This window comes from Drosophila albomicans, chromosome 2L, assembly GCF_009650485.2.
Source record: "Drosophila albomicans strain 15112-1751.03 chromosome 2L, ASM965048v2, whole genome shotgun sequence".
Taxonomy (NCBI): domain Eukaryota; kingdom Metazoa; phylum Arthropoda; class Insecta; order Diptera; family Drosophilidae; genus Drosophila; species Drosophila albomicans.
The window spans coordinates 29079768-29102906 of record NC_047628.2 but is presented as its reverse complement, the minus strand read 5'-3'; the positions used below and the strand labels follow the sequence as shown (position 1 = coordinate 29102906).

At 37.5% G+C, this 23139-nt stretch overlaps 2 protein-coding genes across 2 annotated transcripts; one reads left to right on the top strand and one right to left on the bottom strand.

Moving 5' to 3' along the window:
* Positions 1-6879: 6879 nt before the first annotated feature.
* Positions 6880-7569, bottom strand: LOC117565017 (uncharacterized). Its single transcript, XM_034243962.1, has one exon. The coding sequence runs from the start codon at positions 7567-7569 to the stop codon at positions 6880-6882; it is 690 nt and encodes a 229-aa protein (XP_034099853.1).
* Positions 7570-21973: 14404 nt separating this feature from the next.
* Positions 21974-22709, top strand: LOC117564360 (ficolin-1-like). Its single transcript, XM_034243075.2, has 2 exons — positions 21974-22475; positions 22533-22709. The coding sequence occupies exons 1-2, from the start codon at positions 22219-22221 to the stop codon at positions 22651-22653; spliced, it is 378 nt and encodes a 125-aa protein (XP_034098966.2). The 5' UTR covers positions 21974-22218; the 3' UTR covers positions 22654-22709.
* The last annotated feature ends 430 nt before the right edge of the window (positions 22710-23139 follow it).

The window sequence follows — 23139 nt, the reverse complement described above, 5'->3', positions numbered from 1 at the left end:
ACTTATAAACGCACACAGACGATGAGCATATGTCGACTGTAACTCTCTTTTCCTCTGCCTTCCCTTCACACACACTCTCACTCTCTCTCTCTTAGTGTGTGTGCGTGTGTTATTAAATTAAACACAGAGCTGCCATCAGCGCTGAGCCAAAAGCATTCATTAGCCACGTTTACTGCACCCGTGGCGACCTCCATTTTGCCTGATGAGTTTTTCCTGTTGTTGCTGCTTTGTTTTTTTTTTTTTTTTTTGTCCTCCATGTTCAACGTTGTTCTGCAAGCAAAACTTTCTTGTTGTGTTTGTATTTGCTTTTTGTTCCATTCAACGTGTGTGTGTGTATTTGATTACCCAGCTGGATTTGCCTTTTTAAAATGATTGTCACCTTCCATCACATCTCAAAACTTTGTCAACATTTCAGCTGAACGGGGGATTTTTCTATAGGGCTGGCAGGTACTTTGACATGACTTTTATTCGGAGTAACATATAAGTTTAGTATTCATCTTTTTGTTTTTAATATTGAAATTAATTTCAATTTTTTATATTTCTTTTAAACACATCTATTTGCTTTTTAGGAAAATTTTCATTAACTTTAATTTTAGCTTGCTTCCTTTTCTGCTGCGATGAAGCACACATTTCAGGCATGACTTTTAGTAAGGTAGGAGTTTAGTAAACATTTTTCAATTTTTAATATATATATATACGAATATCAATTTTCAACAACTATTTGCTTAGTAAATTTCTCATATAATTTACTTTTAAGTTGCTTCCTTTTCCACTGCGAAGCACTACACATTTCAGGCACGCGTTGTCATCTACTCGGTTCCCACTGGGTGACTGAGAGCCGCATTTTTTGATTACTTTGTCTATTTGCTGTGGCGGCTGCTGTCATTTCGTGACTGTGGCACGTCATGTTAGTGTGTGTGAGAGAGTGTGCTGCATGTTGATGCCGCTGCTGATGCTATTTGATGCTGCTTTGGTGTTTTTGTGTTTTTTTTTTGGTGTGATGTTACATTTTGATACTCGTATTTGTTCTAAAGTGTCCCGAGTACGTGAGTTCCTAGTTCCTTGCGTCGCATATCGCATATAGAAATGATTATTGCGCGTCATTTCGGCAAATGGCCTAGGCCTGACTTTGGCCTCAGAAGCCATCAGCAGTTAGAAATGTTATACAGAAATATTAACGGTCTACAGAGTTCAGTTTTGTGCTGCAGTTAAATGCGATTTGACCTGCGTTTTTCGGGTGAGGGGGGTGGTCGACAGTTACACGCCCAACGCATTAATTCTAATTAACTTTTTGCGGTTCGTTCGCTCATCAACCCAAAAAAGGGACCACAACCTGAGCCTGGACCGCGAGTCAGAGTCAGAGCCAGAGTCGCAGTTGTTGCCATTTTGCCATTTGTCGGTTTATGAGCACTCGGCCCAGCCCCAAATGGGGCCCAAACAAATGAAGTGCAGGCAATAAAAAGCGACAAAGGCAAATGGCAAAACGTCGTCCTAGTCGTCCTTGTACGCATTCCTCTCCCTCTCTCTCTTCGTTCTCATCTCTCTGACTCTGACTGCGTTTCGTGCGTTTAGCAATGGAAATAGAAATGAAAATTTATGCGTGCCGGCTTGCCAGGCAAACGCGGCGTCGCGTTCGTGTGATTAAAACACCTGCGCCGACAGCTGCCAACCTCAAACCAATTCCTGAAGCTGAAGCTGGACCTGGTCCTTCGTTCAGGGCTCGCAATTGTCTGTCTGTCGTGGCTGCCAGGTGATCATAGCTTTTCATTTTACGCCGCCTAATGAAACGTCATGTTATTTATGGCCCAGTTGCGTCCTAATGCAAAGCCATTTCTTTCCATCTAACTCCGCAACTAGGCCAGGTCTCAACGACCGCAATATTACGCTACAGAATACGCTCCGCAAATTGCCAAGTTCAAATAGTTTCCAGAGGCTTTAGATTGGATTCTTATTTCCTAATAGCAAAACTCTATCTACAAGTAAGATCCCTTGAATCAATCTTTTATTTAGAAACAAGTCAGGAATAAAAGATTGGATTCCTATTTCTAAATGAAAGTTCCCTCTTATAATAAGCCTTTATCAACAATCAAGACTGATCTAATCAATCTTTTATTAGAAACAAGTCAGGAATAGTTGAAAAAATAAATTGTTTACTTGAGTAAAAGATTGAATTTCTATTTCTAAATGAAAGCTCCTTCTTTAGTAAGCCGCTATCAACAATCAAAATCCTACAAATCAATCTTTTATTCAGAAACAAGTCGGGAATAGTTGAAAATATAAATTGTTTACTTGAAATTTATTGAGTACATGATTGAAAATCTCGATACATAATGCAATTGAATTCAATTTGCACTAGCAAGACTATCAATTTGAAATTTGCAGCGGTTCAGTGGTTCAGCGGTGCATAAATAACCCAATTGGCATTGCTGCTAGCTGGGCACATAATTCATTCAGAGAAGAGCAGAGAAGAAAGAGCGGGGCACAAACTAAAACAGTCGATGGGAAATATCTAAAGCAATTGACAATTTGACATGCATTAAGCTGCTCAATTTGTCTCCACAATCGGGACTTTGCCCATGCCATCCTCCCTTAGGAGTTGTCCAGATATATTGCTCACTTGTCACTTCAATGGATGCGTTGTGCTTTCAAAGGTTTCCCAAGGTTTTCCTATACTCGTATTCTGTGTGCTTTATTTTTCTATGGACAAGCTTCAACCCTAAACGTGTTTGGCATTGATAATTTTAGAGGCGTGACGCGCTGTTTGACCGAGAGCCGGACTCGTTGGCTGAAATGACTTTCGGCGTGGAGAGTGTGGCCAGGGGAAGGGGAGAAGGGGGGGCTGCGGACCATTAAAAATGCTAATGTGTCTATTGAATGCGAATTTTATGCAAATGACAAGGTTAAAAGCAAAAATAAGAGCTACGTCGCTACGCGCTGGTAATGCGATAAAAAATTTGACACATCATCACTTTTCAATAAAATCAACAAATTTTATTTAAGTCACCCGACGGATGCGCCTCGCTTGCCCTCCCTACTACCCTTCCCCCTTCACCCCCTCTCGTCTAGTAAACTTTTTTCATCTGTGTGCGAGCCACACAAAAAGAGCGCTCGGAAGGACCTTGAATGGAGGCAACAGGACAGTCGAGAACAGACTAGCCCACGACCGGGCTGAAAGTAATGCCATTTTCTATGGGGGGTGGGCAAAAGCGACTCGATTACCCATGGGTGAAGGAAAAGCTTATCCATTTTGGCCATACGTTTTTGTCTTCTTCTCTGTGTGTGTGCTCGCTTTGTTTTTCTTTGTTTGGCTTTGCTTTTCATTCGGCTTTCCGCCTTTTGTCGAATGGCTTTTATTGTTGGTCCAACAAAAACGGAAGTCGCCAGCCGAGGCTTTTCACTTTTCCAATGAAAATACTTTGCATTTTGAAAATGCGAAATCCGGTTATGTTACTAATTTCTCCATCTCCCATCCTCTCCCCCTTCTCCCCTTCTAAGCTTCTCTCGCAGTAGTCGACATCAATTGCAGAAAATGTAGTTCTCAACTTGCAATGGTAACTCAAATGTCACTCGTCATTGATTGATGGCATTGACAATTGCGCCGCCGTCACCGCCCACGCAACAGCAACAGCAAAACCAACGAATCGAATCGAATCATTCGGCCTTCTGCAACTCTCCTCTCTCTTCCACTCTCCTCCCTTTTTCCAAGAGTAGTCAGTCAGTCGGCAGTAGCTTTTGCTCTGCCTACACTCGTATCATGTCAAGCGTTGCGTTTTCCGCTGTCAATCCGAGATACATTTGTCTGGCAGCGGCAGCTCAATTAGGCGGTTTGAAATCCTCATTGAAACGCTTGCAGCGCACCATCTGCTTGATTGCCTTTAAACATGAACATGCCTGCTACAAAATCCCTATTTTAATCAACTACCAAAAGCTAACTTGATTGTAACCAAAAGAATAAGAAAAGTGTTCAATTCAACAACCGATTAGAAAGTTGACATTTGATAAGTAATTTGCCTTAACAACAAAGATACTTAGTTCATCAAGATGAAGACAATGTCAGATGTTGGTAATTGAAAATGTAAAAGAAGTAAGAAAACTTCTGTTGAACTGAAATCATTCTCATCATCGTCATAATCTTAAAATATACCAAATTAATATACTGCAAAAAAACAACAAACATACCAAAGGTTATACTTGGTATATTGTCATAGTAATACATACTAAATATATTATAGAGAGAGAGACAAAGAAGGATGATATTATTCTTATATTATATTATACTAAATTATTATACCAAAAAATACTATATTTGGTATATATATAATCTTAAAATATACCATATTAATATACTGCAAAAATACTACAAACATACCAAAGGTTATATTTGGTATATTGTCATAGTACTACATACTAAATATACCATAGAGAGAGATATAGAAGGATGGTATTATTCTTATATTATATTATAATAAATTATTATACCAAAAAATACTATATTTGGTATATATTGATAAAGTACTACATTCAAAATATACCATTAACTACTAAAATATACCTTATAGCAAGTATATCTCTAAGACAAATGATATTCAATATTTATTAACAGACTAACATATCTGTCAAACCAAAAAAGAAAGTGTTTAAATATGATTAAGCTGCTATCTTGATTATCATGCAACATTGTAAATCTACTTGTCAAAGCTTATCAAAAGAACTGCAAGATAAGATTTGCGAAATCATAAACAAATTTGAAATTTAATCTGGAAATAAATAAACTGTCCCCTAAACTGTTTCTCTACTCAGAGGCACATTGATTGCTATCAGTCAAGAGGGACTTGTTCATGCCTTTGTGTTGCCATGATTACAAGAACTGCAAAGCAATTTCGTAGAACTATTAAAACGGACAGCTCTTGAATGGCAAATGACGAATGACGTATTGCAATTGATAAGCGGATCGTAAACGTAAAAGTTTCAATGAATGAATGAATGATTCAATGAGTTCTTTTTATAGTTTCAGTTTCATTCGCAGTGGGCACTCGTCAAATGGTTGTCATAACTGCTGTGTAAATACAATTAACGCCTCATTTGAATGACGGCAGACGAACGGAGGACGAAGAGGAGGAAGAGAGAGGAAAAGAGGAACTCTTGCTGGAAAATGACGACAAAAACAGTTACACGTTTATTTTCATTGCTGAAATGTTTCTGTTTTAATTGCCAAACACTCCGCTGCCGCCCTTCTCTGAAAGCTGAAGCTCTTTCTCGTCACCAGAGTTACCGTGAAGGGGGGAGAGCTCCAATTGAATGAAATTTGTTTTTACTTTTAGCATTTCGTGTAAACATCGCGTGCAATTACGAATATTTTCGTAGTTGCCATGTGCGAGTGTGAGTTTGAGTTTGAGCTCCGGTAAAGTCCACATATTCAAATTTTCCCATCCAAATTGAACAAAACGAACGCTTATCAAAACATTAACAACAACACCAAGAGCAACCGTAATAATAACAGCAAACAAGCACAACTAAAACAATTAAGATTACCAAACAAACCTCGAGACTTGAACTATAGTACTTCAACTCTGCTCACTCTCTTTCTCGTTCAGCAATTTGTGAGCTGTCAACATAAGCAATTGCTTTGACACTCACGCCAGCTCGATTCACCCGGATGCACCCTACAAGTTATATACTATAACTATAGTTGATATAAATTATTGTATTGAGTGAATCATAAATGCCACACAGAGATCATTAAAAATCGCATTAATTATCTCTTGTCATTGTGCAAATTAATTATAACTTTGCGGGAAGTAGATTAAATATATTAATACCCGCTACTCAAATGGTAGAAGGGTATTATAACTTTGTGCCTCCATGATGGGAAACACACTAACATACTAGAGGTTTGGCTGAAAATCGAATATACCAAATATAACCTCTGGTATATTTTTAATATTTTAGTGGTAGATTAATTTGGTTTATTTTAATATGGCCTAAATACTAAGGGTCTTAGTTGCTTTTGTATATTTTGAATGGAAATCAATATACCAAATGTAGCCTTTGGTATATTTTTAGTATTATGTGGTATATTAATTTGGTCTTAATTGTTTTTGTATATTTTGAATGGAAATCAATATACCAAATATAGCTTTTGGTATATTTTTAAGATTTTAGTGGTATATTAATTTGGTCTTAGTTGCTTTTGTATATTTTGAATGGAAATCAATATATCAAATATAGCCTTTGGTATATTTTTAGTATTATGTGGTATATTAATTTGGTCTTAATTGTTTTTGTATATTTTGAATGGAAATCAATATACCAAATATAGCTTTTGGTATATTTTTAAGATTTTAGTGGTATATTAATTTGGTCTTAGTTGCTTTTGTATATTTTGAATGGTAATCAATGTGCCAAATATAGCCTTTGGTATATTTTTAGTATTTTAGTGGTATATTAATTTGGGCTTAGTTGCTTTTGTATATTTTGAATGGAAATCAATATACCAAAAATAGCCTTTGGTATATTTTTAGTATTCTGTGGTATATGTGGAATATTTTGGTATATTTTAAAATTAATACCGCACTGTTTCTCTCTTACTGAAAATGGGTATCGAGTATACTCGACCATTTCCTCCTTACTTGTTTTGTATTGCTGATGATCCAGTCTTTATATCGTCTAAAATTACATGAAATTTACTACTTCATTGCTATAAATTCTTTATACCTAACATAGTTTAATAAGTTTTCAATGCACATAAAACCTTAACATCCCCTTAAAACTTCTTCTCGTAATCGCCTAAAATCACTTAAAATTTACAGCTCAAATTTCCATTCTACTTCTAGTTCAGTATTATAGTATCTTCCAAGTGATTTTCTTCACTTTTCTGGTCTAGTTCAGTATTATAGTATCTTCCATGTAATATTCTTCACTCTCGTCTGCATCTTCGATTAATTCTGGCAGAGCTATTTCATGCACTACCTTCATTTGCTGTTGCATTTCGTCCTCATTGAAGCTGCAACCAACTTTTGGTTTAAAAATCGGTTGCGAGATCAGCTTGAGACTCCTGCGTTGCAGCAGTTGCCTGCTGAGCAGCTCTAGAGGTGCCTCCAAGTTCCAGGCAGCACGTGCAGACAACTCGCAGTAATCAAAGCTAGGCTGTTGTCGATAGCACAACTGGCGAGGCATTCGCTTCAAATCGGCCTTGTTGCCACAGACTATCACTGGAAACTGCTTGCCACAAATCCGTTCGAACGAGCGCAGCCAACGTGCCACACTCAACGCTGTGCTCTCCACGCTCAGATCGAACATGATGATGGCGCATTTGGCAAAGAAGAAATAGCCATCGCAGAGTCCGCCATGACGCTCATCCCCAGCCACTTCCCAGAGCTCGAGAGCCAAGTCTTGATAGTTGGTCTGCAGCAGCAGCGTATGCACCTGAACACCCTTTGTGAGCTTATGCGTATCCTTGAAATGTCCTGTTGCATGACGTCGCAGGAAGGTCGTCTTACCCACGCCCGAGTCGCCAAGCAGCAGACACTTGTGCGTATCTTGAGAGGACAAACTGGCCTTGAGTTCCATGTGTCGGATTGTAATCGAAAGTACTTTAAAATTAAAATGGAAAACGAAGCCTGCTTCGTAGAGAGAATACGGCAAGTAAATTCAGAAATGAGAATGGTAGAAGCTCAAGATAGTTCCTTGGAAGCGAGTGTATATCTCTCTGTGTTGTAAGTGTGAATCACGCCGACAAATAAAAAACTCCATACACAAAAATACGAGAGAACGTTGAGGCGTCATCAAAAGCGACTTTTGTTTGAGCTCAGAAAAATATGTGACGGCAATTTAATTAAAAACTTATGAATGAGTGAACAAAAAAACTTTTCGCACATCCTTCGACTTGAAGATGTTTTTATCGTTGTTGTTTGCGCAAATGAATTATCCACACACACACCCGCACATACATATAAAGTTGATGTGTGTGTGTGTGTGTGTGATCAGCATACGAGAAGTTTGTGAGGGTTTTTATACTACACGCTATAAAAGTAAAAGCACAAAGTTTTTACAGCGTAAAAATATAATTGGAGAAATTTATAAAGTTTTCTTTTTACCCCATTCACAGGGTGTTTCGGTTTAGTTGCGGCTTGTGGAACCCCATGAAAATACTTTACTCCTTACTCTACGGCAGATTGTTTATCAAAAATATAAATAACATATTAACAAGTAAGAAAGCTTGAAAGTCAAGAGTACTCAACAAAACAGTACGATACTAATTTCAAAATATATCAAATTAATATACTACAAAAATACTCAAATATACCAGAGGCTGACAAAACAGTACGATAATATTCCCAATTTATACCGAAAAAATACTGAAACGTACCAAATGCTATGATATAAAAGCAAACCAGTACGTTATTAATCCCAAAGTATTCCGATTAATATACCGCAAAAAGAATGAAACATATCAAAGGCGATGTTTCTGGTAATATTGACATAAAAGCAAAACAGAATGGTATTATTCCCAAAATATACCATTTAATATACGACAAAAATACTGAAACATATCAAAGGCTATGTTTTTAGTATATTGATATAAAAGCAAAACAGCAAGGTATTATTCCCAAAATATACTAAAATATTATACCACAACAATACTGAAACATAGTCAGGGCTAACTTCCACATTTTTTATCTGATCGCAACACAATCAGGGATCAAAAAGTTGTTATTGTATGTAGAGAGACACCTGCTTCTGCCCGTTATAATACGCTCTTAATACAGATAGATATTTTCAACTAGCTCCCCACTCAATTTATATAGAAATTCAATAGAGTATACGCTCTTCCACACACTCTGTTTCATGTGTTTTTAGTTTGCTGCATTTTGCTAGCTTCAGTTTTTGAGCTTTGGCTGGAAGAAACATTCTTCTGCATGCCGCATGCCATCACGCTAAGATGATTTCGAAAAGAGATAATTAAATACATTACTTGCACAACAGCCAGAGAGCGAGGACTTTTAGAATAATATATTTATTACGTATACCACAAGTGGTGCCCACTCCCTGAACTTCGAGTTGTGACTGAATGGCACTTGGGACCATCTGAAGGACTCTTGATAGGAGCATTGAGTTTAGTTAATGCTTGGCGAATTCAATTGCCAAATCGATTTGAAAAGGTCAGCTACAACTTTTCAAGTAGTGTGTATGTTTTTTTTGTTGTGTTTGGCCAGAAGTCAGGAATGCGAATGCATTGTAAATGTATTTTACACACACAAATTTTTGTCTTTTGGTCGCCAGTTGAGTTGGCACATTTACCAGCATTTCTCATCGCTTCGAGGGTTTTTTTTTTGTGTGGAGCCCATTTTATTGTGTGCATTGGGTAAAAGTGAATAAGAAAATTTGTTTGCCAACTTTTGGTGTAATTTGTAAACATCAAAGAGAATGCCAGAGAAAACATGTCCACGAGTCAAAGGGATCAAGAGTTGCTTTGCGAATTCGTGCGGAAATCTTCTACGTGTGCGGCATGCCAAAATCTTCTCATCCGGCTCACTTTCTGCCTCCCTCTCTCACTCTCTCTATCTCCCTCTGACTGTAAGCATACGAGCTGTGCCACCAGTTGCCCTTACAAATCCTTTGAGGCTGTTGATATAACACGAGAAGGAACATTGCTTAACTTTGGCTTACGTAAATCAATGGATTTGTCTGCGAATGGAATCCAGCGTTCGATTGGATTGTCAGCTTACATCGCACTAATGAAGCGCCAAAAACTCAAACCACAAACCCAAATAAAAAAGAATCGTTAAAGCCTGACCACGTTGATGTTGCTGATGGGCTGCGGTGGACGCAGCTGCCCAAGCCAAAGTTATGATAACAAAGAACTAATTAAGAAACATGACGTCCTTATGACAGCCTTCGCTGTGGCCTCCACAACAGCAGCAGAAGCTGAAGCAACATCTCAGACTGAGTCTGAGGCAGCAGCTCTGATGATGTCCTGATGTACTAATTAAGTTTTGAACGTGACGAGAAATCGCAAGTAGCAATTTCGTTGTTTGATTTTTCGCTGCGCAAAAATTGCCTTTGCCATTCCGCACTTGCTCCTTGCGGCGGCTTCTTTCATCTGAATAATTAGCTGCAAAGTGTGCAAAGGAGTCAGTCACAGGAAGAGGCAACGAGTTGCCTCCGCCCCTCTCACTCCTACTCGCACATCAGTTTCGGCTAGTTTCCTTCTCGACTAACTACAAATTAGAATTAATTTTCTTGATGTTTTCGTGTATATATATATATTTAGAGACTCTGGCAGCTGGCTGTTTATGAGCTGAGGCTAATGAAGAAAGACAAAGGGGCCAACTTAAACAAGTTGCTCTGGACACTTTTCTCTATCTTGAGTACTTTAAATTGGTGTGAACATAAAAAACTCAGCTACAAGACAACAATTTGAAACAAGACCTATAATATTTATTCCCATTTAAAGTCAAAGATGTACTCACCCGCTTATCAGCTTAGCCGAGTATTTATCACCTGAAAAAATTAAATGAATTCATTAATTAGTTCACGAATAAACATAGTTGAATATAAACAATAATTCTACTTTTTAAATTGTAAGTAATTAATTGAGAAATTGTTTGAAAATTATTCACAAATATTTTCTTTGTTTTGCACTATTTGTTTTCGCATTCATAATTTGTTATTTAACTCCTTTGTTGTGTTTGTCACTGCATTCCTTCTTTGTAACTCATTCCCCAACATGTTTTTTTTATAGTCTCTTGTGTTTTTTTGCTTGTATTATTTTGTGCTATTTTCGGTTTCTCACATTATTATTACGAGTATTGCGAGAATTTCTCGTGTTTGGACGCAGCTTTTGTGTTTGCTTTGAGGTTTCATTAAAAAGAATTTAATTACAAGGAATTCATTTTCTCTCTGTCCACGAGGCAGTTATGCCACGCCCACTCTATTTCTGGTTATTATGCATTTTCACGTTTTGTGTGCGACGTTGTGTCTCCGTCATGAACAAGAAAGAGACACAGAGAGTGCGAAGGAGAAGGAGAAAGAGAGAGGTAGAAATGTGGAATATAAAAATTACCGTTGCGGGGATTAAGAAGTTTCGCTATTATCATTCAAATTATAATTACTTGCAATTGTTTTTATAATGTTCATTAACATTTAGCGCCTTCAGAAATTGCAGCCAAATGGGAGATGGGAAATGGGGAAAACGGCAAAAATGTGAATGTAAATGTAAATGTAAAATGCGAATGCGAATGATACTGAGAATGAGACGCAGTCGCAGACACGAAGCTTTAGCGAATTGCCTGCGAGCGAGAAAGCAAAAGCACAAGCAAAATTCACATTGCAGACATTCTCGTAATTATTTTTTAAATTGTAATTTGCGTAGCATAGACGCAGCCTCTGGGAAGGATTAGCTCCAGAAAGATGGCAGCATGTGTTAATTGGATTTTGGCTGCTCATAAAAACAACAAACTTTATGCCAAAAATTGTCCCCAACGAGACAATGCTGCGATGCTTAGAAATATGGAAAGAAAATAAGCCACAATAGTCAAATTTAGCAGAACGTCTTACTGTATGCTCAAAAAAGTAGGCAACACTTTTTTGCCCTCCCAGTCTGTATGCCCAAAAAAGTAGGCAACACTTTTTGCAAGTTTTCTTTCTATCACAATTTAAAGCACTGGAAAGTTAGCAAGCAATTTTGTAGTAATTTTTGGTGCATTTATAGATTGATTTTTGCATAGCCATAGAGCTGCCTTTAAACGTTGATCCCTCGGCCACATGCAATTTGTGTGCATCTCGGTAAATATAAATAAATAATTCATTAAAAACGCACACTCGAATAAAGCAAAAACAATTGTGGTTTTTGCTGAAATCAACAATTTCATAAATAAGTACATCGACAGGCGTACACACACGTGTTGTGTGACTCACTGTGCGCAAATGTTTACAAACATTTCTTTTGATTTATTTAAGTGGAACTAATTGTGGGCGTTGAACTGCAACAAAAGCAAAGGCACAAAAAAAACACAAACACACACACACACGCACAGTTTGAAGAGCAACAAAAAACAATATAAATATATGAGAGAAGCAACAAAAAATGTAATTTAAGTTGGAATATATTGAATATGAGTTCGTCCATAGACGAGTAATAGCACTCGTAATGCCAACTTGAATAAATTCACAAATTGTTTAATTAAACTCTCGTCTAAAGTGACAGAGAGAGAGAGAGAGAGAAAGAGAGAGAATGCAGTTTCGTGTCTATGAAAAATTAATTTCAGCACTTGGACAACACATGATATGGCAACGAAGGAAAAACTTCGCGTGCTTGCGTGCCATTTGTTATCGCAAAACAAAGAAAACGACATAAATTCAACACCTACGGAAAGTCAGGAAGCCATTCCAGTGGCAGCTAAGGGGCAGCCGAAAAGAGGAAACTTGCCAACAACTGCGAAGAGGAAAGGCTAAAACTGTATAAGCGTACACATATTGCAAGTAAATACGTTAAGCCTAATTGAAGAAGATATCTGTCAAAGAAACAAGTATCTTTGGCTCGCCGAAACTCGAATACACTAGGATTGTAATCGAGTGTGCTCGACTATGAGATACTCGCTATCCATTTTGAATAAAAGCAAAACAGTGAGGTATTATTTTTAAAATATACCAAATCAATATTCTGCGCGAAGACTAAGTAAAAGCAAAAAATTGGGGTATTACTCTTAAAATATACAAAATTAATATACCGAAACAATAGTGAATAAAAGCAAATCAGTGTGGTATTATTTTTAAAATATACTAAGTTACTATACCGCAAAAAATACTGAATAAACCCATAACACTGCAGAATTATGTTCAAAATATACCGAAAATATACCACAAAAATGCTACAAAATATTTTTCAAATATACTAACTTAATATACCGCAAAAATACTGAATAAATCCATAACACTGCAGAATTATGTTCAAAATAAAAATATATCACAACAAGTAAGAAAGCTTCAGTCGAGTGTGCTCGACTATGAGATACTCGCTATCCATTTTGAATAAAAGCAAAGCAGTTCAGCAAATTAATATACTGCATAACTACTGAGTAAAAACACAACAGAGCTTAAAATATACAAAATTAATATACCGAAACAATACAGAATAAAAGCAAAACAGTGAGGTATTATTTTTAAAATATACTAAGTTACTATACCGCAAAAAATACTGAATAAACTCATAACACTGGAGAATTGTATTTAAAATATACCGAAAATATATCACAAAAATGCTACAAAATATTTTTCAAATATACTAAGTTAATATACCGCAAAAATACTGAATAAACCCATAACACTGCAGAATTATGATCAAAATATACTGAAAACATATCACAAATATGCTACAAAATATACCAAATATACCTTTGGTAAATAGTAAAATATAAAATATACCAGATTGTCAGCCAAAGCTACTACATACAAAAGAATTTCTTAACTTCTACATCGCAATCAAATTTTCAGGCAACTTAATTACTACAGTTATTATTGTTTGTACCTTCTAGCCTATAAAAAGAAAAATGTAATTTCGATTCTAACCTAAAAGAGTTGGTCTCAAAAGGCTTTGCTTAGTGAAAATTACCAACAAAGCAAACAAATGCAATGCAGCTCAAATACGAGAATTTCTATTGCATCTCAAGTGCAACCAAATGCGCACAAGGCAAAGGACATTTCAAAGTAATTAAATGATCATGTATAAATACGAATGAATCCTTCTGTCCTTGTATACGTGTGTATGTGTGTGTGTGTGTAATTAAGTACAATAAAGCAAGATGCAAGGGAGGAGAGAAGATGGATGGACAGAGGACACTCGACTGCCATTAATTTGAGTTTACAAAAGCCTATTTGTGATTTGTCAAAATTGAATTTGCTCCTTATCGAGAATTTGATTGATGGCAACTGTCACGAACCATGCATGATTCCCTCTTACTCCCTCTCTCTCTATCTCTCCCTCTCTTAAGCAGACCTAGCACTTTTGCACACAGAGCCAAGCCTTGCCGCAAATGCAAATTGCGAGGCAGCTCCCACAAGACTAGAGAGAGATGGAGCAAGGCGACAGACAGCTCGAAGAGTCTCTACACGTGCTCATCGAATTGTCAGTTTGTCGGATTCTGGCAAGTGGTTTTAACCAGGCCAAATGTAGATACTTCTAACTCTTTGTTGCACTTTAAATGTGCAGCCATTATTTAACCCACACACACACACACACTCATACGCAATGTTGCAGGTATTTATCAAGTTTTTATTTCATTTTCTACGTTTTATTTCCCTTATTTTTTTTCTTGTTTTTTTTTGCCATTTGTTGATGGCCAAATCTCAAATGGAGTCACATTTTCAATGGGGCACTCCGCAGGCTGTGACGCGCACAACTTTTGTCAACAGCGGACATAAAAAAGTGCATAAATTTCGAGAGTGCACGCCCCATAGATACTCATTGCAAAATGGGGAATTGATCTGTTAAAATCATGTTATCTAAAGTGATGAAAAGAAAATGTCGGAAGAAAGATTATCTCAAGTTCATAAAATAAAATTGGAAGACAGTAGTTGAAGAGTAAAAAAGCATGAAATTTGACAGCACTAAATTTGGCAAATAATTTTGATATATATTTGCTTGGTAAAAATTGTATGAAATGTTGGAATATGCGTACTCGAAAAATATTAAATTGATCTGTGAAACTCTTTTTAGCTATATATATGTGTAGAAATATGTATTCACATAATAATTAATAATAGGTATATCGAAAGAAGAATAAGATGTTTTCAAGTTCATAATAAATGTTGGTAAAAAAGAAATCGAACGTCCGAAATTAAAAACGTGCTAAAGTCAAGAATTAAATCTTGAATAAAGATTGAATGATGTCAAAAATGAACCAAGAAGTTGTATTCTTAAAGCAAGATCGAAATTCTATAAAATATCTACATTGCCCAATCTTGTATTTCAAGATAATAAATTTGTTCCAAGAATGGAGAAATATTAAATTTGAATTGAAGCCTTAAATCTCGATTGGCAATTTACTTTTTAATCTAGTTGAAGAGTAAAAATCATAAAGTTTGACAGCATTAAATTCGGCGAGTAATATGAATATACCTTTGCTTTCCAGTAATTCAGAGAATATAGGCATAGACTTTGGGCACTTTTGTGTATTACAGGGTATACAAATGGCAGGGCCGGAAGTTGAAGTGCTGTTGGGAATTGCAAAATTTGTTGCCTGCCATTGTCATTTTTGTTTTCGTGGTGGATGCTGCTGCTGTTGCTGCTGTTGTTGCTGTTGTTGTTGCTGTTGCAACTGCAGCGCATTCGTGCGTTTTATTCCCAGCCAAACTGTAAATTCAAAGCCAACGGCGCAAAATCGAACAAACAACAACAATGAGAAGAAGCGTTAGTCCTTTTTGCAGCCATTGAAATTCGCTGCAATTGTCAGTTTTTTGCGTTGCATGCAAATCCCCTCGAGGGCCAAAAGTGAAACACACACAGCAACATAACATCAAAATTATGTTTTGGCCCATTTCTTAAATTGGTCGCAAGCATTTTTCTTCCTTTTTGTGTTTTTTTTTTTAATACCCTGCAAGGGCAGAGCTTAACTTAGTAAGCTTTGCATTTGTTCGAGCTGCTTAAAGGTAAAGAATTCTCAGTATTGCTGCCACGTTTGCTATGAAAAGCTCTTCTCCCGCATGTTGCACGTTGCACGAGTGCGTGTGCTGCGTACATGAGTGCATACCCTACAAATGCTAGGGTATATTAACTTGAGAGAGGGGGAAAAGGTAAACTAACTTGAATTGAATTGCCAAGTTGATTGCCTCGATTATAGGTCATAATGCAGTCAGTCATTGTGGCTAGTTGTTAATCCAAGACTCGTTCAATGGCCAGGATCAGAGCAAACATTGAAGCAAATGTGCTTAAAACTCACACAATGTCCACTTAATGCTGCCCATTAATGGACTTTTAAGTGCAGCCAACAATGTTCCCCAGCATGTTTGACTTTATTGTTGAAAATGCTCTTCTTCGATTGCCATTCAGTTCAGTTCAGTTTCAGCTGTGTCCAGTTTCTCCACTCTCCCCTCCTTCATCCACTCACAGCTTGAGCTCATAATCCCCTTTCTGAATGCGGCAACACGTGCCAAACTTTCGTCACTCAGCACTTCTAGTTTCTATTTGTGGCCAAAGGTAAATAAGCTCAACTGAAAAGTATTTATTAGTGATAAATGACAAAGTCCAGAGAGCTGCTTATCTTTAACATAAGCAACGACCAGTTGAAGTCAAACGGGGGCAAGGAATCGACTACGCTAAAATTAGAATATTAATATGCCACAAGTTTCTATTTCTGTCTCTCTCTCTCTTTCTCTCTCTCTGTCTCTCCCTGACGGACCTGCTTCGAACTATTTTCCTTTGGGGCCGTCGGCATTAGCATTAATATACTCGTTGGAAAATTGGAAAAAGCGTTGAGTAAATGCGTCTCAGCTGGCTCAAATTTCCTTGCCCCCTGATGGGGTGAATATACATATATTTTATGACCCGGCCTCGTCTGGCATATGGCATGTTTCCTAGCTTGGTTGCCTCAGTCAAAAGATATTTAAAATCAAATTTGTTTAATTTACATGCATAAACGCGTCAAATTTGTTTGGGAAATGTGCAACCGGCTGTAGCAATAACAAAACCAGAGACGAGGCTCTAGCTGCTCTATCGTGTGTTTGCTGTGCTGTGCTGTGCGCTCAAAGGCAACAACTGTTTCCGTTAATATAAAATGCAAATTTTGAGCATTTTTAGCAGCGCCCAAAATTGGTCAAAACCAACCTCAACCTCCATCTCCATCCCGTTGGAGGGCGGTTGTTGCCCTTGGCCTGCGGTCAGTTTGGTTGCTGCGGCGCAGCAACAACACAAGATATATGAGTTTGTAATAACCAAATCGTTTGGCTGGTTGTTGTTCGAAAGGGAAGGAGTTAGGAGGTAGGGGAAGACTGTCCTGTCAGAACTTGGCCAAATGCAATGAGTAGTAAAATGTTGTTAGAAATTATGGGCCAAAATGCCGGATGTTGTTCATATCCCTTTTGTAAACGCACGGAAATAGCCAGGGCAGCAAGCCAACATGAAAATGATGTTGGAAAAACAATTTCATGATGTTTTGATTTCGAAAACACAACATATGTGCATAAACACATACACAACCAGAACAGCAGCAACAGCAACAATAACAACGACAAGTGCTGGCCAGAAACAAAAACAAAACTGGTTAGCAACTAACTAACGCATTTGGGCCTTGTTGTTACCCTTTTCGATTCGATTGACGGTTGTAATTCAAAGCTGTTGGATGCCATCAGCAATTGATGCTGTTGCCATTTAATGAACCAGTTAAAGACTCAAAGTCGTCTGTCTTCTCAGCTTTATACAGGCATTTGGCTCTGTTTTGTGGTTTACAAACCACAGAGAAACCCAATGAAACTGATGTAAATATTATGGACATTTTCGCAGTGTTTGATATCAATAATTCAATTGAAGTGTTTGAAGAAAATAAAGAAACTTGTAAGCTTATATCTGCTTATCGAAATCTTGGAATATTAATAGGAAGGTTATGTGCAAAGAAACTATGCAAAACCAACATTTTCTCTTCTTCCAGGGTTTGATACTTTAAGTGTGACCAATTAGTACTTATTGAATTCCTTCTTCCAGGGTTTGGTACTTAAAGTGCGACCAGCAACAACTTTCATTTGATTTGAAAAGAATACACCTGAAAATTGTGTGTTCTTCTAAGGTCTGGTATATTAAGAGTGATCAATTATTATGCTATCATTAGATTTGAAAAGGACACATCAAAAATTGTGTCTTCTTCTTCCAGTACATTAGGTGTGACCAACTACAATGCTAAGTCTATTATTTGAAAAGAATACACATGAAAATAAATGTGGGTAGACGGTTCCTTCAATCTCTCTCGTAAAAAGGCCGAGCATAAAGTGCTTATCTTCGAGACGCATAAATGAATATTAAATCGAATCGCATCGCTTCGAATTTATTCGCATCGAGTGACGAACAACAACAACTAGAACTCGAAGTCTGTCCATTTCCAGGCGGTTGACGCTTGTTTACAGCCAACTGCGAGTCCTTTGCCCTTTCTTTGCCATGTGTCTCTGTTGTGCCTTCTCATTTTCAAATCCGATTAGCATCATTTAGTTGAGGCCACAGAGTTACTGTCGCACTGTGTCCATAATGTTTCAACTGATTGATTTCCCTTTAGCCAAAAGACTTTCATCTGTTTTCCTCTTTTAGACTTTTGAGACTTTATTCTACAATGACCGGCCGCCATTACTACTGACTTGGCGAATTAAATGATAAATTGCCAGCTGATCGATGTTGAATTTGATGTGAATACAATGCACAATATCTTGAACTTTCACTGACGGCAGCTTTTTTCTGCCAAAGATCGCAAAGCACATGTCGCGTGTGGCTTTCTTGTCGCATGTCCAATCAATGCCCAGATACTTCTTCCTCGAGAGTTGCGTGCCATTTGGTCCAATTACAATGTTGCCATTCCCCGCGGGCAAAGATTTACCTGCTTTTCGTTGCCCATTGATTTGCAGCAGTTGCTTCTCCAACTGCACTCTAAGTAAATGCAGCATTGAATCAGATGAGACTTCGTAGAATCTGCGCGGTGTCTGCGTCGCTTTATTCATTTCGACTCTCTACTTAAAACTGACTATCGTTGAATGTCAATGACGCCCACTATCGATACTTCTCCACTTCTTTTCTCTAGAACTTTTACTCGATAGCTTACAAAATCGATAATATTAGCTGATAACACCTATTTGTATTCGACTATCGAAGAAACCTTTGAATATTCAATTATGTCAAACTCATTAATTGTGATTTTAATTATTTCACTAAAATCTTTCTAAATCTTAATAATGTGAAGCATAATTTCTATTTCTTGATTTCCTTTAAGCGATGTTTTCAGATGAGCAACATTTTTGGCAATATTTTTCTCAAGTTCCATAAATTTTAGAGTGACCGTCTTTGGCAACTTGTTTGGCCCTAAATTTGGCACGGAAATGGTAAAAAACAAAAATGTATGGTCACACTACTGAAACATTTGCCTATTAACTATAGTTAATATAATAGTCAATAGTAAATATGTATATATATAATAGTAAATATATTTACTAAACACAAGCAGATGAAATTCATTGCCTTACTCTACAGCAACAACATCTCAATATTTTTGTATTATCAAGTATCAAAAGTAAAAGGAATTTAGTAATCTTATATTTCTTTAAAAGTTCCATCAAGACAATCGTGATAGTATCGATAAAGTCTTTAGCGATGGTTTCTTACACACAATTAGCGATGACACTATAGATGTTTTCTTGTTGTTAGTGCACATTAATCGACAGAAGCTAGTAATCAGCTAATTAAGGATAAACCTTTTGCCATTTGATAGCAGATACTTGGGTTCCATTTGGCTAAGCAAATGGCGCCTGACACACACAACAGAAGCAGTAGAAGCAGCTGCTGGCCAAATGATGAGTGCTTCTGCAGTCTGGGGAACAAGTTCCAGATTGCATCTTTATCTATCCGAGTCGAGCGATGCTCATCGTACATATTCTTAGAGGCAATAAAAGTTTCTGGGCAATAAATCTGCAAGTTTGCAGACCGAGACTCCACGAACCAGTAGCGAACATCTGCCGCCCGCACACACACAGAAACACACACACACACACACCCGCATCTGCATCTGGCAAAGAGTTGAGTAGAGAAAAACAGGTGGAGCATTTTATGTTCAGGTCCTGGACGGGTCACTGATTCACTTGGCTTTAAGCTGTTTCGTACTTCTCCTGCTCCTGCTGCCTATCAACACTATTTTGATATTTGCGTTGATAAAAATTAATGCAATCCCTGGCCCGGATCCCGTCCCCTCAGCCCTCCCACGCGCCGTTTGTCCGTCGGCTCTGGCGAAAGTGTTGACGCATACAAATTGTGCATTAGCGAAAAACTCGCAGCTTTCGGGGCATTTAGTTGCAAATGCGTCACCAGAAGCTGGGTGGCAGGATCCGGGTGCCCCGTTTGCCGGCATCCAGGCACCGGTTGCCTGCCGCCTGCTGCATGCCGCCTGGTGGCTGGTGCTAGTGACGCCTCCGTTTCGCGACAGCCATCGGCGAAAATCTGCAAGCATCCGCATGGCATTTGCATAAATGCAATTTAAAATCTGAATTATTCATGAGCGCCGCCATTTGGCCATTTGTCTGAATGACCACTTGTGGCATTCGCCTGCTTCATGCCCAGCCCCAAAACAAAACCAACACACACACACACACACACATACACAGAGAGAGAGAGAGACAAGCTCATATATTGGCCACAACATTTGAAATTGGACACAGCTCGCAGTCTGTGCTCATGCCTGCCTCCACCTCCTTCTGTCTGTGCGAGAGTTGGTCAGTCGCTCAATGCTGTTTCGATACCCTGTAAACAGGCGAGAGCATTTGAAGCGTAACCAGACTATTGTAGGAATAGGCAACATTGAAAAACAGCCAACTAAGTATTCTTAATATATATAGAGTACTGCTTTTTATAACACTTTTTTATTATTCTAGTAAGATGAATAATCGATGCCACAATCGATAGTAGCAGACACATTTGAGAGTGACTACCGAAATAGCCATCGATAGCTGCCTCTCACATTGTTCTGTCAGCAATTAAGCAAAAACATATACATATTTATGAATCGATAGTGTGTCGAAATTAAAATGAACGTCGAATGTCCTCCACAACAAGTGCGTTAAATACAAACAAACAAGACTGCAATTGCATCAGCTGTATCAAATACGCAGAGTAAAAGAGTAAGGAGTAAAATTTCACGTTTTGGATATATTTCCAAAAAAAACTTGCAAAATGCCTTGACTGCAACAAAGAATACTAGAAATACGTCAAAATTTATACGTCGGACAATGAGATCGGTTACTATCGACACTATCGCTGACTATCGATAACACACACTAACGATAGTTCTTCACCTTAATAGATTTCAAATAAATCTAAATATAAATAAATGTAAATAAGTAGTACAGGGTAGCTGCTAGTCAGTCACTTTAATGGTTGATTTTTTTTCGCATTATCGTGGAACTGCATGTGCATGTGACAACTTAATGGTTTCCGTTATTTGAAAGCAAAAGCATCGAAAATTGCTGATGTCAAATTGTCGATAAGGATTAACTCTTCCGTTTGTGTACATTTTATATTAGCAGTTCCACATTTGATTTGGCTTCCACCATGGCTCTTTGCCATGGTGAGTGACCAGCCAACGAACGATTCGCCCCTAGCCTTAACACTCGTCTGTTTACTTTGAATTTGGAAATTGCTCCCGAAGTCTATGTTTGTTTAATTTATAGAGCAAACACTTCCCTAATGTTGTCCGAAGTGCTGAATGTTCATGACTCTAGCAGCTTGTCAAAAACTATCTTATTTATTTTATGAGTAAACGCCTTATGAAAGAACCGCTTTTAGGGACCGATAAATGGAGTTTCTAATAAGAACTTAATTTCATGCATATGCATATATTATATTGCATTGATTGCATATGCATATATTACATTGCATTGATATTTAATCAGCTGCATCTGTGATAATAAAACGCGATTTTAAAGATAACGGTGCTTCGTATTTCATATAAATATGATATTATCATATGCAGCTCAGCTCAGTTTTCTACCAACATTATTTCAGTTGACATCATGAAAAACTTGAAACTCATCATGAAATTCTTGCTTACCACAATATGCATTATTTCTGCATTTTATTACACTGCTGCTGTTCAGAAAACCGGGCACAATATGACGGCTCAAATTCTATCTCTTAAATCGGAGATTCTCGACATAAAGTAAGCATGCAAAGTTCAATTTCTTTTTGAAATAAAAATTTATTAAAGTTATCCCAGAGATCAATTAGAGCGCCGTCGAAATTGTGCTAATATTACAACGAGTGGAATCCACAATGTGCTCATTCCTAGCTTCAGTGATAAACCCTTCAGAGTATATTGCGATGCGGAAACTCGAGGAGGTGGTTGGACCGTCATATTGCGTCGTTCTGATGGAACTGAGAACTTTCATCGAAAATGGAACATTTACAAGAAGGGCTTCGGGAATTTGGATGGCGAGTTCATTTTGGGATTAGATAAAATTCATGCGTTGACATCAGAGAATACTATGGAGCTCCTAGTGCAGGTTATGGATTTCGAAAACGATACACGTTTTGAAACGTACAAAAGATTTGGAATCGCAAGCGAGGAAGAAGATTACGCATTAAACACTCTGAGCAAGGGCGAAGGAACTGCTGGAGATTCACTCGAAAAACATTTTAGAATGAAATTTTCTACCATTGATCGTCAGAATGATCTTCAGCCAGAAAGGCCCTGTGTCGATGCCTATAAAGGTGGCTGGTGGTATCATGCTTGTCACGAAAGGTGTGAATAGAGTTTTCATTTTATGGTTACTTTGTCTCTAATTTCTGCTATTTGCAGCCTTCTAACTGGAACTTGGGGAGACCACAATCATGGTTATGGTATCAATTGGTTCACATTCCGCGGACACAAGCAATCGATGAAGACAGCAGTCATGATGATAAGGCCGCGAATAGTCTAAGCTGCTTTACTGGCAGTGCTGATAAAATGCGATTTAATTGTTTGAGTGTAATTACTTAATTTGGGGACGATTTTTCAAAGAGTCTAAATAAAATTATTTGCTCAATAAATTTCTCTATAACGAAATTCAATTTTTCAATGGAAAATCATGTAGAACTTTTAGTCAAAAATAATAATAACAAGTAAGAAAGCTCTAGTCAAGTGTGATCGACTGTGAGATAACCGGTACCCATTTTGAAAACCGTAAATACTCTGAAATATACCAACGGATGTGTTTTTGGCATATTGATATTTGGTATACTCAAAATATACCAAATATTGAAAATTATACCATATTGTCCGCCAATGCAACCAAGACTTAATATACCGAATATACTAAAAATATGTCAAAAAATATGTTGTTGGTATATTGAGTATATAAGTTGACAATATACTCGTATTTCGTTTCTCCCATAAATCAGTTTATACGGAAAATAAGACATTGAAG